At 35.9% G+C, this 19,390-nt stretch overlaps 1 protein-coding gene across 2 annotated transcripts in view; it reads left to right on the top strand.

The window, feature by feature from the left end:
* Window positions 1-19,390, top strand: part of FAR1 (fatty acyl-CoA reductase 1) — a 77,944-nt gene that overhangs the window by 42,152 nt on the left and 16,402 nt on the right. For both annotated transcript variants that reach the window (XM_019975126.2, XM_019975125.2), the window contains exons 3-7: window positions 744-919; window positions 13,982-14,161; window positions 17,135-17,312; window positions 18,431-18,475; window positions 18,597-18,715. In XM_019975126.2, coding sequence (XP_019830685.1) covers window positions 744-919; window positions 13,982-14,161; window positions 17,135-17,312; window positions 18,431-18,475; window positions 18,597-18,715 — 698 coding nt within the window. The remainder of the gene's footprint in view (window positions 1-743; window positions 920-13,981; window positions 14,162-17,134; window positions 17,313-18,430; window positions 18,476-18,596; window positions 18,716-19,390) is intronic.

The following is a 19,390-nucleotide window of genomic DNA, read 5'->3' as shown; positions in this document are numbered from 1 at the left end:
AATGGATTGGAGAGTCAGGGTGTAATAGAACAATGATCTGGAGGTCTCATCTATAAAATCTGGGGTAAAAAATTAAATTTGACTCACAGTTGAATGTATGTTTGTACTGTAACCATCTTGGGATCTGACTGATTCTCTAGTTAAATTTATTCCTTTGAATATATCTAAGGAATATTGAATTTTCTATTTTCAAATTAGAATCCTATATATATGATATTTCACAGGTTTTTCCAGCTTCTGATCTTAATATTTCCTTAAAAACTTTTTTTCCTTTAATATACTTCTTTTTTTTCCACTTTAAAATTTTTCTAAGATTTGAGGTAGAGTGTAGTTAATGGCATTTTACTCTAATCTGCTAAAGAGGACTACAGCCAAAAAAAAAAAGTGATAAGGTTTGGATTTTAGAAATCTGATCATTTTAAACATTGATCTGATAAATATACTGCTTATGTCTGTGCTGAGGGATCATACAGCCTGATGAAAAAAGGCATAAACAGTTAAAATTTAACTTTGCAAACTGCTACCTCTGTGTCCTTGGTGAGTTACTTGACCTCTCTGTTTCTCAGATTCCTCATCTGTAAAATGGGGATAGTAGTTTCCATACAGAATGATAGCAATTTAAGCAACCTTAGGATTTGCATAGTTGAAATCTAAAATATACTGATCCTTGGGGGAGAAGATGGTGATGATGGATTTTAGAAAGTTGAAAAATACTGCCCTAAAATGTTTTTCTCCTTTGATAGCTTTTTGACAGATTGAGAGATGAAAATCCAGATTTTAGGGAGAAAATTATAGCAATCAACAGTGAACTCACCCAACCTAAACTGGCTCTTAGTGAAGAAGATAAAGAGATCATCATAGATTCTACTAATATTATATTCCACTGTGCAGCTACAGTAAGATTTAATGAAAATTTGAGGTAAGTAAAGGTATTTGTATGATATTTGAACTGCAGCATAGTTAAAAGATCTAATTTGAATTCTACTTGTTAGTCATTTTGAAAATGTTTTGAAAATGTTTGCTCTCTATTGTAGCTTTCAGTATCCTACAGCATGTTAAAAGAATTTTCCTTCTCTTAACAGTTAAAAACATGGGATTGCTAGTGTATGTTTCTTAGAAGTAGTTGCTGTGAATTTAAATATGGGGCAGGGAGAAAGCAAATGGGAGGTGTGGATTAGAAGAAAGAACTTTACCTTGGGTAGGAGTATTAGTCTTAACAACTAATAGTGTTTATTTCCTTTTCCCTCCATTCTTTCAGAAGTGTATTCTCCAGCAGCCTTATTTTTCTACTTCACACATATTGATCTGATATTAAGTATTAAGTAGTTGGGCTCAGGTTTTGCAGAGAAAGAAAAAATGGCTTATACATTGAAGTCATACCTTGTTTTTGTTTTAAAATGTTGGTATCACTGTAAATAGGGTACATTGGATATAGGTTTACTTTAAAAACAGTTTGGACTTCCTTCAAGATACCTATTTCAAGAAAAAACATAGCTTTCCAAATGGTCACTATGTTTTAAAAAGTCTCACGTATATGCAATTCAAATAATGATGCTTAATTCAGGGCACTTTTGATGTTATATACAGTTTTATAATATAAATCTAATTATATGGTCTTAGATCGGTTAGAATGGTGTATATTTTTTAGGTTTCATGATTTCTTGAAGGGCTTCTTAAAAAGTTTTTAAGTTCAGTTCTGATTATAAAGGACTTTGAGATTATCCCCCATATTGTCTGTAGAAGTGCAAACCTTAATTGACACTGTGTGACATGACAGTTCAGCACCAAAACATTACAGTGAGTTCTGCTTATATTTCAGGTGAGGGAAATGATTAATAGTCCCTTATGTTTCTGTAACAATGTTTTATAGTTTCAAGGTGTTTTCTCACTCATTATTTCATTCCGTGCTTACATTACCCACCTTTATATAACGGGCAAATCCATTTTATACTTGAGGAAGCTGAGACAGCACTATGTAGTGGAAAAGGCATGAACTTTGGAATTACATACCTTGGTTCTAATCTTGGCTTTATCCTTTATGATCTGGTGATAATTACTTATTTACTTTTTAGTTCTTTTTATGCAGCAGTTATGTGTTCAAGATTCAGAAGTGACAAAAGAATCTTATTAGAACTTAGTATAATCTCATTTTCATAAAATATGTGTGTATACATACATGTTTTACATACATATCTTTTAATATTGGCCAGGTATTATATTTGGATAGTGTGATTATAGGTGGGTTTTTATTATGAAATAGTCAATCTATTGGGTATTTTCCCTTATTCTAGCTTTCATGTTTTTCATAACCAAAAAAAAGTTCACATAACATTAGGAAAGTGTTTTGAGGAAAAAGGTATATTCATACTTGATAATTGTGGTATAATCCTCAAAGGGAAAACTAGATGTTTTCAAAAGGGATATTGTTTTGCAAACAGGCAAAATTCATTCAGGTGAAACTCATCTAAATAGCCTTATGAAAAGGACCCAAGTGTAATACTTTTGGGGCAAACATTTTCTTTCCTCTTTGTCTTCCCCTTAGGATAAGCAACATTACCATTAACAAAAGGGAAAATTTATCATTATTATTTGTTCTTTCACTAGAGATTGATGAACATTTATTGTTCTTTCCTTCCTTGCCAAGGCATGTATGTTTATTCACCTAATCCCAGTTGTTACATTGAAATTACTGTTTTCTATGAAGCAGTTTTAATGGATATTGACGTCTAAGTGGTGATATTACAACATTCTAAAATACTGTAGGTTGACATAACTACTTTTTACAGAGCAGTTATTCTTTTTTTTAATGGTTAGCATTTTTATGTATTTTTTTCTTAATATATATTTTATTGAAATCTAGTTGCCTTACCATGTTTCAAGTGCACAGCAAGGTGATTCAGTTATTCATATACACATATATTATTTTTAAGATTATTTTCCATTATAGGTTGTTACAAGATATTAACTGTATGTGGTTCCCTGTGCTATACAGTAAACCTTTGTTGCTTCAGAGCAACTATTCTTTATAGCCACTTTTTATGTTAGCTCACAAAAAAAAAAATGGTTCAAAGTCTTTACTTTCAGGGCAAAAAAATCTAGATTTTACTCCCCAAACTATATTTTTGGATAAATCAGAATAAATTGCGCACAAATCCTATTTGCAAAGTCCATACAGGCTAATAGAATATGCTTAAATAAGCATAAAATAGAAAATGTGGAGTTACTGAAGAGCATATGTTAAAGTGCTATGCTAATTGAGAGGTAGCAGAGCTCATTTATTTTTCACATATGGTGGTCTATAAATCTTGAAGTGGGGAGAAATGGAATCAAGATTAGGAATTATAAAGAAATACTGACAAAAGGAGAGAGTGATATTGAGGATAAAAAAGGGAGTTACTTAAATAGTTGATCATAGTCTGGTATCCCTTAAGTATTAAGGAAAGTGAGGGTAGGCAGGGCCAATGGAGTTGGGAGTAAAGAAGTATCAAGAGACTAGAGACCATGATGAGAATGTAAAACAGGATTAAGTGCAGAAATGGAAGGACAGATAATGTGGTGTGGGGAAAATTGACAGTATGAGGTTTTAGAGATGGAACAGTTTGGGGTAAGAAGGCCCAGGGTAGGAATATGAGAGTAGGTGTTCCGAAAGGAGTGGAAGTAAAGATCCATAATTAGAAAAGATTAAGAAACTGTTGAGTTTAAGGGCATTGATACTCAAACTTTAGAGTGTGTTATGCAGTTTAAGAATTACTGGAGAATGTGTTAAAAATGCAGAATCTTGGACTGTGTTTGCCAAATTCAAATCCTGTAGTTTTGAGATAATAACCGGGAATCCTCATTTTTAGGAAGAACCTAGGATGTGACTTATTTTATTTTTTTTAATATAAATTTATTTACTTTAATTGGAGGCTAATTACTTTACAGTATTGAATTGGTTTTGCCATACATTGACTTGAATATGCCACAGGTGTACATGTGTTCCCCATCCTGAACCTCTGTCCCACTTCCCTCCCCATCCCATCCCTCTGGGTCATTCATCCCAGTGCACTAGCCCCCAAGTACCCTGTCTCATATATCGAACCTGGACTGGTGATTCGTTTCACATATAATAATATTATGTTTCAGTGCCATTTTCCCAAATCATCCCACCCTCGCCCTCTCCCACAGAGTCCAAACGACTGTTCTATACATATGTCTCTTTTGCTGTCTCACATTCAGGGTTATCATTACCATCTTTCTAAATTCCATATATATGCGTTATTATACTGTATTGGTGTTTTTCTTTCTGGCTTACTTCACTCTGTATAATAGGCTCCAGTTTCATCCACCTCATTAGAACTGATTCAAATGTTTTCTTTTTAATGGCTGAGTAATACTCCATTGTGTGTATGTACCATAGCTTGCTTATTCATTCATCTGCTGATGGACATCTAGGTTGCTTCCATGTCCTGGCTATTATAAACAGTGCTGCAATGAACATTGGGGTACATCTGTCTCTTTCAATTTTGGTTTCCTCGGTGTGTATGCACAGCAGTGGGATTGCTAGGTCCTATGGCAGTTCTGTTTCCAGTTTTTTAAGGAATCTCCACATTGTTCTCCATAGTAGCTGTACTAGTTTGCATTCCCACCAACAGTGTAAGAGGGTTCCCTTTTCTCCACACCCTCCCCAGCATTTGTTGCTTGTAAACTTTTGGATAGCAGCCATTCTGACTGGCATGAAATGGTACCTCATAGTGGTTTTGATGTGCATTTCTCTGATAATGAGTGATGTTGAGCATCTTTTCATGTGTTTGTTAGCCATTTGTATGTCTTCTTTGGAGAATTGTCTGTTTAGTTCTTTGGCCCATTTTTTGATTGGGTCGTTTATTTTTCTGGAATTGAGCTGCAGGAGCTGCCTGTATATTTTTGAGATTAATTATTTGTCAGTTGCTTCATTTGCTATTATTTTCTCCCATTCTGAAGGCTGCCTTTTCACCTTGCTCATAGTTTCCTTTGTTGTGCTGCTGCTGTTACTGCTAAGTCACTTCAGTCGTGTCTGACTCTGTGCGACCCCATAGATGGCAGCCCACCAGGCTCCCCCGTCCCTGGGATTCTCCAGGCAAGAGCACTGGAGTGGGTTGCCATTTCCTTCTCCAATGCATGAAAGTGAAAAGTGAAAGTGAAGTCGCTCAGTCGTGTCCGACTCTTCGTGACCCCATGGACTGCAGCCCACCAGGCTCCTCCATCCATGGGATTTTCCAGGCAAGAGTACCAGAGTGGGGTGCCATCGCCTTCTCCACCTTTGTTGTGCAGAAGCTTTAAATTTTAATTAGGTCCCATTTGTTTATTTTTGCTTTTATTTCCAATATTCTTGATGGTGGGTCATAGAGGATCCTGCTGTGATTTATGTCAGAGAGTGTTTTGCCTATGTTCTCCTCTAGGAGTTTTATAGTTTCTGGTCTTACGTTTAGATCTTTAATCCATTTGAGTTTATTTTTGTGTATGGTGTTAGAAAGTGTTCTAGTTTCATTCTTTTACAAGTGGTTGACCAGTTTTTCCAGCACCACTTGTTAAAGAGATTGTCTTTTCTCCATTGTATATTCTTGCCTCCTTTGTCAAAGATGAGGTGTCCATAGGTGCATGGATTTATCTCTGGGCTTTGTATTTTGTTCCATTGGTCTATATTTCTGTCTTTGTGCCAGTACCATACTGTCTTGATGACTGTGGCTTTGTAGTAGAGCCTGAAGTCAGGCAGGTTGATTCCTCCAGTTTCCTTCTTTCTCAAGATAGCTTTGGCTATCAAGGTTTTTTGTCTTTCCATACAAATTGTGAAATTATTTGTTCTAGCTCTGTGAAAAATACTGTTGGTAGCTTGATAGGGATTGCATTGAATCTATAGATTGCTTTGGGTAGTATACTCATTTTCACTATATTGATTCTTCTGATCCATGAACATGGTATATTTCTCCATCTATTTGTGTCCTCTTTGATTTCTTTCACCAGTGTTTTATAGTTTTCTATATATAGGTCTTTAGTTTCTTTAGGTAGATATATTCCTAAGTATTTTATTCTTTTCGTTGCAATGGTGAATGGAATTGTTTCCTTAATTTCTCTTTCTATTTTCTCATTATTAGTGTATAGGAATGCAAGGGATTTCTGTGTGTTGATTTTATATTCTGCAACTTTACTATATTCATTAATTAGCTCTAGTACTTTTCTGGTGGAGTCTTTAGGGTTTTCTGGGTAGAGAATCATGTCATCTGCAAACAGTGGGAGTTTTACTTCTTCTTTTCCAATTTGGGTTCCTTTTATTTCTTTTTCTGCTCTGATTGCTCTGGCCAAAACTTCCAAAACTATGTTGAAAATAGTGGTGAGAGTGGGCACCCTTGTCTTGTTCCTGACTTTAGGGGAAATGCTTTCAATTTTTCACCATTGAGGATAATGTTTGCTGTGGGTTTATCATGTATGGCTTTTATTATGTTGAGGTATGTTCCTTCTATTCCTGCTTTCTGGAGGGTTTTTATCATAAATGGATGCTGAATTTTGTCACAGGCTTTCTCTGCATCTATTGAGATAATCATATGGTTTTTATTTTTCAATTTGTTAATGTGGTGTATTACATTGATTGATTTGCAGATATTCAAGAATCCTTGCATCCCTGGGATAAAGCCCACTTGGTCATGATGCATGATCTTTTTAATATATTGTTGGATATTGTTTGCTAGAATTTTGTTAAGGATTTTTGCATCTATGTTCATCAGTGATATTGGCCTGTAGTTTTCTTTTTGTGTCATCTTTGTCAGGTTTTGGTATTAGGGTGATAGGTGGCCTCATAAAATGAGTTTGGAAGTTTACCTTCCTCTGCAGTTTTCTGGAAGAGTTTGAGTAGGATAGGTGTTAGCTCTTCTCTAAATTTTTGGTAGAATTCAGCTGTGAAGCCGTCTGGTCCTTGGCTTTTGTTTGTTGGAAGATTTCTGATTAGAGTTTCCATTTCCATGCTTGTGATGGTTCTGTTAAGATTTTCTATTTCTTCCTGTTTCAGTTTTGGAAAGTTGTACCTTTCTAAGAATTTGTCCATTTCTTCCAAGTTGTCCACTTTATTGGCATATATTTGCTGATAGTAGTCTCTTATGATCCTTTGTATTTCTATAATGTCTGTTGTTATCTCCATTTTCATTTCTAATTATATTGATTTGATTTTTCTCCCTTTGTTTCTTGATGAGCCTGGTTAATGGTTTGTCAATTTTATTTATCTTCTCAAAGAACCAGCTTTTGGCTTATTAATTTTTGCTGTGGTCTCTTTTGTTACCAACAAGTCACAAAAGAAATCAAAAAGGAAATCAAAATATGCATAGAAACAAATGAATATGAAAACAGAACAACCCAAAACCTGTGAGAAACTGTAAAAGCAGTGCTAAGGGGAAGGTTCATAGCAATACACGCATACCTCAAGAAATAAGAAAAACGTCAAATAAATAAACTAACTCTACACCTAAAGCAACCAGAAAAGGAAGAAATGAAAAACCCCCGGGTTAGTAGAAGGAAAGAAATCTTTAAAATTAGGGCAGAAAATAGGATGTGATTTGGAGAAGGCAGTGGCACCCCACTCCAGTACTTCTGCCTGGAAAACCCCATGGACGGAGGAGCCTGGTAGGCTGCAGTCCATGTGTTCACTCAGAGTCGGACAGAACTGAGCGACTTCACTTTCACTTTTCACTTTCGTGCATTGGAGAAGGAAATGGCAACCCTTCCCAGTGTTTTTGCCTGGAGAATCCCGGCAAAGCTAATTAGAATCCCGACTGAAGCTAATTAGCAGCAGCAGGATGTGATTTAAATGACAGATGTCTGGGTCCCCTGCCTTGGTCGATTAATTGGCCCCTCGACATCTGTTTCTGTATCTTCACTAAGTTAAAAAGAAAAATCAGCAGCATTGGTGATGAAATCAGTAATGTAGGTAGTATTTTTGTAATCAGTGATGTAGGTAGTATTTTATCAGACATAGGAGAGTGGTGAGGGAGAGATCACAATGGCCTGGGTAATTTATTGAAAATGTAGTTTCCCAGGACTCAGTTTAGACATTGGAGAGTGTCTAAGGATGAGGTCGAACAGTCTGCATTTTTAATAACTCAACCAGTGTCAGTCATTCCAAGGATGAGTCCCTGGTCTATGTCTTAGAGGTGTTATCAACACAGATTTTGAACAACCCAATATAGAAGACAGGTGAATAAGAAAATTTATTAGCTGTTCAAGTTGAGGTTTCTCCTTTATTGAAATGATTTCTGTGTCTGCATTTATGATGGACCATTATTACAAAGATTTGTTCATTTTGCTCTCCCCACCAAAAGCCAGTGTTACATAAAATGCATTTAAGAATTCATATAACCAAAACCTAGTGAGAACTTTTATTTTTGTTTAGCACTACTGAATGCTTTCAGATCTAACATGTCAGGATCTCAATGGTAAAACAAGAGTGAGGATACTAGCCTGGCAGGGATATTAAGAGTTATTTATGTGGGCACAAAATGCCTTCAGGTTTGGGCTCTCAGTTGCAGATGAATGGTAAGAGGTGAGCAGACAGAGCACAGAACTTTTCCTTTGTAAAGTTATTCCTTATTTTCAGTGACCCAGAAATTCTGTCACCATCCTCAGGAGCCTGTAACAAAATATCCTTTGTGTCTTGCTTCCAAAACATTACTCTCCCTACCACGATTGTTTTGCAAATGGGAAAGTAGATAGCACATTGCCTTACAGTCTAGTGGACAGTATCCTCTCTGTGAAATGTCTTTTTTGCTGGATATCTGTTCAAACAGATTTTCCTCCTTCAGTTGAGATAAGGAAAGAAAAAGATAAACTCATGATTGTAAGACCCCAACCCGATTATTTCATTGAAAAAAATTTTTTCTTCTGTTTCCATAGGTTCTCAGATACTATTAAGAGAAAAAATAAGACCCAAGAGTTTTTTCTCATAAATTATTTCTTGTTCCTAGTGACCCAGAACTTGTTGTCCTGTCCTCAGAAACCTGTAATAGGATATTCTCTGTATACCTTTTCCAAAACAGCACCCTCCCCATTCTGACTGTTTTGCAAATGTGATATGCATCAAAGCACTACTTTACAGTTAAGTGGACCAGATTCTATCTGTGACATATTCTGGCCTTTTAAAAGAATGGTTGATGTTTTTTTCTTCTTAAATATTGAAAATGTAACTCAAAACTATTTTTATTTTTTAAAAAAACTTTCTTGTGGTTTCTCTTTGAAAATATAGTGTTCCATGAAATGTAAGCATAAAATTTATAATTTTCCTATTGAAACAATTTCTATATTTCTGACTTTTTCATATATAATTTTCATGATGTGATATTTCATGTTATTACTTAGTATAGCAAATTTAGGGAATTTTTCTGAGGGTGTGGGAATAAAGGGAACCCTTCTACTCTGTTGGTGGGAATGTAAATTGGTGCAGCTAATTTCTTTGTAGAACAGTATGCAGGTTCCTCAAAAAACTAAAAATAGATTTGCCATATGGTGTAGCAGTTCCACTCCTGGGTGCATATATCTGCACAAAACTATAATCCAAAGAGATATATGCAACCCTGTGTCCATAGCAGCACTATTTATAATAGCCAAGACATGGAAACAACCTAAATGTTCATTGACAGATGAATAAAGAAGGTGGGTATATATACATACAATGGAATGTTATTCAACCATAAAAAAAGAATGAAATAATGCCTTTTGCAGCTACATGGATGGACCTAGAGATTATCATATTAAGTGGAGTAAGTCAGAAAGAGAAAGATGAATACCATATGATATCACTTATATGTGGAATCTAAAGTATGACAGAAATGAACTTACCTATGAAACAAACTCACAGACATAGAGAACAGACTGGTGGTTGCCAAAGGGTGGGGGGCGGTTGAAATGAAAGTTTGGGACTAGCAGATGCAAACTCTCATATGCAGAATGGATAAACAACAACAGCCTAATATATAGCACAGGCAGCTGTATTCAATATCCTGTAATAAACCATAATGGAAAAGAATATGAAGTATATTTATATTAATATATATATAACTGAATCACTTAGCTGTACACCAGAAACTAACACAACATTGTAAATCAAGTATACTTGAATTAAAAAACAAAAGCAAAAATGCAACCAAAAATCCCCTGAAACAACAAATTTAGGAAATTTTAATTTCTTTTTGAAAAATTAGGGTTAGAATAAGTTTTTCCTCTCAGTTAAAATTTCAGTAGTTTAACTATATTAGTAACTGTTATTTCTGTAATTCCTGGTGCTTTATCGTAATCTCTTTCAGATCAGTTGTATCAGCTTATAGTGTCACCAACACTGTATTAACTTTGCCAGTTTTTTTCACAGTATACTGGTTTTGAGTATTTCAACATTTTTCCCCCTCAAATAAGTTATAAACGGAAGTATAATATAAAGTGGGCTTCCCAGGTGATGCTAGTGGTAAAGAATCCACTAGCCAATGCAGGACACATAAAAGACATGGGTTTGATCCCTGGGTCTGGAAGATCCCCCGGAAGGAGGAAATGGCAACCCACTCCAGTATTCTTGCCTGGAGAATCCGATGGACAGAAGACCTTGTCAGGTTACAGTCCATAGGGTTGCAAAGAGACACAACTGAAGTGACTTAGCATGCAAATAATAGATTGCGAAAACTACTCACCCTTTAAGTAATATTTTTTAAATGCCTATTTTGGAACTACGTTAGGAATAATGCTAAGTACTTGCAAGCTTTTTTTTTTTTTTCCATTTAATTTTAGATAAAATCTTAGTAGGTAGTCTCTTACCTGTTCTCCTTTACTGATGAGTACACAGGTCGGAGTGCCTGAGTGACTTTTCAGTTCAGTTCAGTCGCTCAGTTGTGTCCAACTCTTTGCAACCCCATGAATCACGGCACGCCAGGCCTCCCTGTCCCTCATCAACTCCCGGAGTTCACTCAAACTCATGTCCATCTAGTCGGTGATGCCATCCAGCCATCTCATCCTCTGTCGCCCCCTTCTCCTCCTGCCCCCAATCCCTCCCAGCATCAGAGTCTTTTCCAATGAGTCAACTCTTCGCATGAGGTGGCCAAAGTATTGGAGTTTCAGCTTTAGCATCAGTCCCTCCAATGAACACCCAGGACTCATCTCCTTTAGAATGGACTGGTTGGATCTCTATGAAGTCCAAGGGACTCTCAAGAGTCTTCTCCAATACCACAGTTCAAAAGTATCAATTCTTTGATGCTCAGCTTTCTTGACAGTCCAACTCTCACATCCATACATGACCACTGGAAAAACCATAACCTTGACTAGATGGACCTTTGTTGGCAAAGTAATATCTCTGCTTTTCAATATGCTATCTAGGTTGGTCATAACTTTCCTTCCAAGGAGTAAGCATCTTTTAATTGCATGGCTGCAATCACCATCTGCAGTGATTTTGGAGCCCCCCAAAATAAAGCCTGCCACTGTTTCCCCATGTATTTGCCATGAAGTGATGGGACCAGATGCCATGATCTTTGTTTTCTGAATGTTGAGCTTTAAGCCAACTTTTTCACTCTCCTCTTTCACTTTCATCAAGAGCTTTTTAGTTCCCCTTCACTTTCTGCCATAAGGCTGGTGTCATCTGCATATCTGAGGTTATTCATATTTCTCCCGGCAATCTTGATTCCAGCTTGTGCTTCTTCTAGCCCAGCGTTTCTCATGATGTACTCTGCACATAAGTTAAATAAGCAGGGTGACAATATACAACTTTGACGTACTCCTTTTCCTATTTGGAACCAATCTGTTGTTCCATGTCCAGTTCTAACTGTTGCTTCCAGACCTGCATATAGGTTTCTCAAGAGGCAGGTTAGGTGGTCTGGTATTCCCATCTCTTGAAGAATTTTCCACAGTTTCTTGTGATCCACACAGTCAGAGGCTTTGGCATAGTCAATAAAGCAGAAATATATGTTTTTCTGGAACTCTCTTGCTTTTTCGATGATCCAGCGGATGTTGGCAATTTGATCTCTGGTTCCTCTGCCTTTTCTAAAACCGGGTTGAACATCTGGAAGTTCACGGTTCACGTACTGCAGAAGCCTGGCTTGCAGAATTTTGAGCATTACTTGACTAGCGTGTGAGATGAGTGCAATTGTGTGGTAGTTTGAGCATTCTTTGGTTTTGCCTTTCTTTGGGACTGGAATGAAAACTGACCTTTTCCAGTCCTGTGGCCACAAATTTCCTGGCGTATTGAGTGCAGCACTTTCACAGCATCATCTTTTAGGATTTGAAATAGCTCAACTGGAATTCCATCACCTCCAGTAGCTTTGTTTGTAGTGATGCTTTTTAAGGCCCACTTGACTTCACATTTCAGGATGTCTGGCTGTAGGTGAGTGATCATACCATCGTGATTATCTGGGTCGTGAAGATCTTTTTTGTACAGTTCTTATGTGTATTCTTGCCACCTTTTCTTAATATCTTCTTCTTCTGTTAGGTCCATACCATTTCTGTCCTTTATTGAGCCCATCTTTGCATGAAATGTTCCCTTGGTATCTCTGATTTTCTTGAAGAGATCTCTGGTGTTTCCCATTCTGTTGTTTTCCTCTATTTCTTTGCATTGATCACTGAGGAAGGCTTTCTTATCTCCCCTTGCTAGTCTTTGGAACTCTGCATTCAGATGCGTATATCTTTCCTTTTCTCCTTTGCTTTTGGCTTCTCTTCTTTTCACAGCTATTTGTAAGGCCTCCCCAGACAGCCATTTTGCTTTTTTGCATTTCTTTTCCATGGGGATGGTCTTGATCCCTGTCTCCTGTACAATGTCACGAACCTCCATCCATAGTTCATCAGGCACTCTATCAGATCTAGTCCCTTAAATCTATTTCTCACTTCCACTGTATAATCGTAAGGGATTTGATTTAGGTCATACCTGAATGTTCTAGTGTTTTTCCCCACTTTCTTCAATTTAAGTCTGAATTTGGCAATAGGGAGTTCATGATCTGAGCCACACTCAGCTCCCGGTCTTGTTTTTGCTGACTGTATAGAGCTTCTCCATCTTTGGCTGCAAAGAATATAATCAATCAGATTTTGGTGTTGACCATCTCGTGATGCTGATAGGTATGCTAAGCCAGATTTGAACCCAGGTCTTATTCCAGAGTCTTGTTTTTAATCCCACTTCACTTCAGGATGTATGAATTTAAAAAATATTATTCACACATATTTTTCCATGCTTTTATAGTTCTCATAATTTTTTTAATGGCTGTATTCTTTCATTGTGTTAAAAATACCTACTTTATTAAATCATATCATAGTGAATATTTGAGCTCTAGCCTTTTGCTATTTCTAGGTAGTGCCTTATCAGTTATTATTCTGCGTATATACTTTTGCATTTGTGAAATTTTTGCCTCAAAATAAATTTCAAGAAGGGAATATATAGACCTTGGGATCTTGCATGTCACTCTTGTAACAAATGTACCAGTTTTGTTCTTAACACCCCTTTGCATTGTGTAGCCTTAAAAAGGCGGTTAGGTTAATTGCTACTAAAAGAGAGATAAACATTTTTATTTGATTTTATGTTAATAAATTTTAAGGTTTTTGCGTTTTCTTTGACTGTTTTGTCCTGATTGATTACTCTACCATAGCATTTTAAAATTACTTATTCTTTTCTTTGTATGTGGTATAGTCAGTTCATAAAACAGTATGCTTTCAAAAATCAAGATGCAAAAAAAGTGTAAAATGACTTTGAAATGTATGCATAAAAGCCAAAGACTGAAATTATCTGTGTCTATTTCTGGGAAATTTCAAATAATCAGAAAAATTTTAAATACAACTGATAGAATGGCTGTACTTCATGTTAAAATAACAAACAAAATCTGAGCTAAGGGATTAGTTGTAAAGAAACAAATACCTCTTTGTCCCTTTCTATCTTTGATACTCTAAAATGGAAATAAGTTTTTTTTTAGTGGGTGAAAGAAAGACATAGCTTCCCAATTTTTTATTGTGACTTTTTGTTTTACAGAGATGCTGTTCAGTTAAATGTGATTGCTACACGACAGCTTATTCTGCTTGCACAACAGATGAAGAATCTGGAAGTGTTCATGCATGTATCAACGGCATATGCCTACTGCAATCGAAAGCATATTGATGAAGTAGTCTATCCACCCCCTGTGGATCCCAAGAAGCTGATTGATTCTTTAGAGTATGTTTGTTTGAAATTTATTCAAATTTGCTTTGACCCCAAACTTTGGATCCAGATTTATCTATTTACATGTATCTCTTTGTCTGTTTAGTTTCTCTCTCTCTCCATCCACACATATGTATGCATTGCTCTCTTCCTTACTCAGCAAATTATTATATATCTACTGTGTTCTGTTTATTGTATTGATTTGTACCTAATGACTCTAGGTGAAGTCATTGTGAAGCTTTCATTTTTGAACAGGTGTGATGGTTGGAGGAAAGCCTTTAAAACAGCTTATTCATGGTATTAGAGTCTCAGTTTTTTCAAGGAATCAATCTTAGCCATCAAGAAGTTCCTGATATCCATGGAGAGAAATGACTGCCTATTCAATAGCAAGGTCTAATTTATTAAAAGATTATGCTTTTATTTTGCCCAGTGGAATATGGTTGACTCTTGAATAACATGGGTTTGAACTATGTGAGTCTACTTATATGCAGATTTTTTCAGTAAATAAGTACTCTAGTACTACACAGTCTGTGGTTGATTGAATGTGTTGATACACAACCATGATACAGAGCGCTGACTGTAAAGTTACATGGGGATTTTTTACTGCACGTAGAGTCAGTGCCCCAGCCCTGTGTTTTTCCAAGTGTCAACTGTATATCCTCAGAGGAGCCTTGAATTTTTAGGAAATCAGAGGAGTCATGATCCTTTAATTGATATTCCTAGTGTTATTGTTTATTATCTTTCTAAGGACTAGGCTGGATGGCATCACTGACTCGATGGACGTGAGTCTGGGTGAACTCCAGGAGTTGGTGACGGACAGGGAGGCCTGGCGTGCTGCGATTCATGGGGTTTCGAAGAGTCGGACACGACTGAACGACTGAACTGAACTAAACTGAAGGACTAGAATCCTACTATCAATTATTGCTTGAGAAGTGTTTGTGATTTGGTGGATACAACTAGGCATGGCCAAGATTTCATTTGCTTTAGCCTGTACATTCTCATTGAGTGAAACGAACAGGATCAAAGCAAGAATAAATAGCAGCGTCTTTTCTTCTTTTATAGACTATAATTATAGAAAATTTCAGTATCCATATATCTTCACGTGTTTTTTTATTCTCATATAATATTCCTGCAAGCTTTTTCTTCCTTTATTCTCTATTTGCCCTTAGGTCTCTCTTCTTCCAAGAGATCCTGTTCACGTTCAGCTCCTTAGTTACCACCCCCTGTTTCTCAGTTGAATTCTTTACTTCCCAGGGGTGCTACAGAATGTTCATAGCTCCTTCTCCAAGTTTTCTTCTAAAATAAGCATAGAAGTCCATTTCTTTAAAGTTTTCCTAGAAATATGAGAAAATAGATTTGTAAGAAAGTTATTATTGGGAGCTTTCTGGGACATTCTTATGGTAATTCCCTGGTTTCTGTTTTCTAACTCCATTTCTTGCTGCTGCTGCTGCTGCTAAGTCGCTTCAGTCGTGTCCGACTCTGTGCGACCCCAGAGACGGCAGCCCAACAGGCTCCCCCGTCCCTGGGATTCTCCAAGCAAGAACACTGGAGTGGGTTGCCATTTCCTTCTCCAATGCATGAAAGTGAAAAGTGAAAGTTAAGTTGCTCAGTCGTGTCCGACTCCTAGCGACTCCATGGACTGCAGCCTACCAGGCTCCTCCATCCATGGGATTTTCCAGGCAAGAGTACTGGAGTGGGTTGCCATTGCCTTTTCCGATGGTTCCAAATATCTGCCTCATTTTCCTCAGATCATTAGGCAGAAGTGTTTAATATCTCTGGGAGAAGTTGAACATGTAAGTTAATTTATCTGTTTATTTTTTCTCTATCCAAACATCTGAGTTGCTGAGAAAGAACCTATAAGCCTACTCTATTATTTCCTTCCTTTGTTTACAAAAAAATCTGGCCAGCAGATAATTTTAGGATAACTCATAGATTGACTATGTAATCTCCCTCCAGTGATAAGTCTTACTGGCTCTACAGTCTCTCCTAGTTAAGCCTGTTTTATTTTATTTTTTAATGTAATGACTCTTTGATCCATTTTTTGAAGTTCATCTCCATTATGGAATTTTTCCTATGTTGAATAGTAACCTACCTTCAATTTTATAAATATTCCTTTCCTTCCACACAAAAAAGTAACTTTAACATACAGAAGAAAGTTTATCTTGATAGTCCCATTTTATACATCCTCATTAGTTAGTATGGGTATCACTGTATACAACAGTAACAAATATGCATAGTATTATAGACAAAAAGGAAAACTAATTGAAAACAAGTACATAACATTGAAATTAGAAATTTAGACTGAAAAAGACTATAGAGATCACCTAGTATATCACCCTCCTCTTATAGGTTATTATAGTAGACATTTTCTTCAAAGATACTGAGAGAACTGAAGGAATTTTATGACTTGACAGTAGATTACTAGACCTTTTATATTGTAAATGTATGTTCATTTAAAATGTATATAATTAATATGTTATGCTGTTATGGTGATTATATACAAATCTTTAATTCCTTGGGGCCAGATGTATTTTGGAATTTATTTAGACTTTAGAAAAAAATATAATCTATTTTGTAATATGAAACAACTTCAGCTATTTAGATTTGGGGTAGTGCTCCTTGTCAAACACATAGGAAGTATATGAATACTTAACAACTAGAAGATGTTTTTTTAAAAAAAGACCATAAACCAGTTCTAATTCACTTTTGCTACCTACCATATGGTATATGAAAAAACTCTTGGTTTTTAGCTATAGAAACTGGATATACATCTGGATTTGTGGTTGATGTTTAATGAAAGTAAAGCTGATTTCCATTTTTTTTTTTTTTTTTAGTAGAAGTTGTCAAACACTTGAGTTGGAGCCATAGATATATTTGAAATATGCAAAGTGGTTTTTCATTTTTTAAATGAAAATATATCTGAAAATATTTTATTGAAGTGAAAAAATATCTGAAAATATTTTTGCATGTAATTTCTTTGTTTACCAGGTGGATGGATGATGGCTTAGTAAATGATATCACACCCAAATTGATAGGAGACAGACCTAATACATACATATACACAAAAGCATTGGCAGAATATGTTGTACAGCAAGAAGGAGCAAAGCTAAATGTGGTGATTGTAAGGCCATCAATTGTTGGTGCCAGTTGGAAAGAACCTTTTCCAGTAAGTTGCTAGAGATCTTTGTAAATAATTGGAATTGAGAATTTTAAGTCATAATTTTGTACAAAAAGAGTTGGCAATTTTTTAAGAGCAGGTTTTGTTTACTGAACATGGCTTACTGTGGCAAAGTTGTTTCCAATTGTAGAGAGAGACACTCTAATTGGTACTTTTATGTAAGGTGCATGTATTATAATGTTGCATGTATAGAAATGCAGATAAACTTTTAAAATGTTAACTGAAAATTAAAGGTTATGGTATTGTCTGGAGTCAGAGGAGACCATGCCTTTCAAGGGTCTTTGTCATTGATAAGAGATTAGACACTGACACATCACCATTTGTTGGCTTTTAAAATTATTTGTGGATTAGTTTCCCTTGTGGAGGTGAAGGGAATAGAAGTGAGAATACTCAAGATCTTATTTTATTTCATTTGCTTTTTAGTACCTAAAAGAGGCAGGTCTTCTAAGAAGTTCATTAGTTTTCTTAACATTAACTATACAAGGCCATCAATTGTTGTATAGTATAGTTCACATGCTAAGGAAGATAAAAATTTTCTGTGATTTGCTGTAGAAAAGGAAGATAAATTTCTGTGATTTACTGTAGAAAAGCAAGGCATTACAGTATTTGTGAATCGCTGAAATAAGAGAAAACAGATATAAAATGAGATAAATTGATTTAGGAAAGACTTAAGTCTCTGTAGTAGTAGTAAATGATACTATCTTGTTTGATACTTTGACATTACTCTGTTTTATTCAGTAATCTTGAGAATTTACCATTTCCTTCAACCTAAGGATACTGCCTTAGTAACTAGCACAAAATCAAACTTGAGCAATCTTAATTTAGCTTAAATATTTGACAGATATAAACTCCTTTTTGCAAAATTCTCTTTGCAGAGTTAATGAAAGAGTAGGTAACCCTTTGAAAATTATTTTATTTAGTCATTTGCAATCTCAGAAAAGACTATTTAAGGTGGGGAGAAATATTCTGGCCTGAATATAGTCAGATTTTTAGTTCTTAGAAGAAGACTACCAAGTATGTTTGTGGAGTTACAGAGTTCAAATTGTAAATCTTTAATTTTATAGTATTTCTAAGCTCCCTTCTTTTTTTTTAATTTTTGGTATTAGGGATGGATTGATAACTTTAATGGACCAAGTGGTCTTTTTATTGCGGTAAGTAATAAGCCTTTTATTGTATTGAATATTCTGTTGTTTTTTTTCCTGTGTATCTTTGTATTGTGTATATGCACTATGGGTTCTGTATCTTAAGGTTTTGTTTTTAATTTCAACAAAGGCAGGGAAAGGAATTCTTCGAACAATGCGTGCCTCCAACAATGCCCTTGCAGATCTTGTTCCTGTAGATGTAGTTGTCAACATGAGTCTTGCGGCAGCCTGGTATTCCGGAGTAAATAGGTATATGAGATGGCAATGTCGTTTATTAGATGTATAGTAACCGAGAAGAGAACTAATGTTAAAATATCCTCTATAATGGATATTTATCAGTTTATTAACCCATACCAATATTATATAGATATTATTACTTTCAACTGCAAGAGTTGACTTACCACAGCCAATGAAGTGGTTCCATCAGCAGTAATAAGAATTAACATAAATTCTTGTGTACTGGCACAGGATAGACAAGGTCATTAGAAAATTTTTTTTAATGTATTTTTTTTTAATACAGACTAAAACTTGGTATAAACTTGTTATATATAAGAGGTGAAATTCACAGAGAACAACTTACATGTATTAAACATGCACACTAGTACACTTTAATCAACTCATGGGGCTTCCATGGTGGCTCAGAGGTTAAAGTGTCTGCCTGCAATGTGGGAGACCTGGGTTCGATCCCTGGGTTGGGAAGATCCCCTGGAGAAGGAAATGGCAACCCACTCCAGTACTCTTGCCTGGAGAATCTCATGGAGGGAGGAGCCTGGTAGGCTACAGTCCATGGGGTCGAAAAGAGTTGGACACGACTGAGCGACTTCACTATACTATATAATATTTATAGGTCTAACACTTAAACCTAAACACCTACTCAGTGACATTTTTCTAAATAATAATCTTCCCTTATTTTTCAAGTCACTG

Source organism: Bos indicus, chromosome 15 (genome assembly GCF_029378745.1).
Source record: "Bos indicus isolate NIAB-ARS_2022 breed Sahiwal x Tharparkar chromosome 15, NIAB-ARS_B.indTharparkar_mat_pri_1.0, whole genome shotgun sequence".
Taxonomy (NCBI): Eukaryota; Metazoa; Chordata; class Mammalia; order Artiodactyla; family Bovidae; genus Bos; species Bos indicus.
Note: the sequence above shows the minus strand (reverse complement) of the source record. Positions and strands in the feature narration are given on the sequence as shown.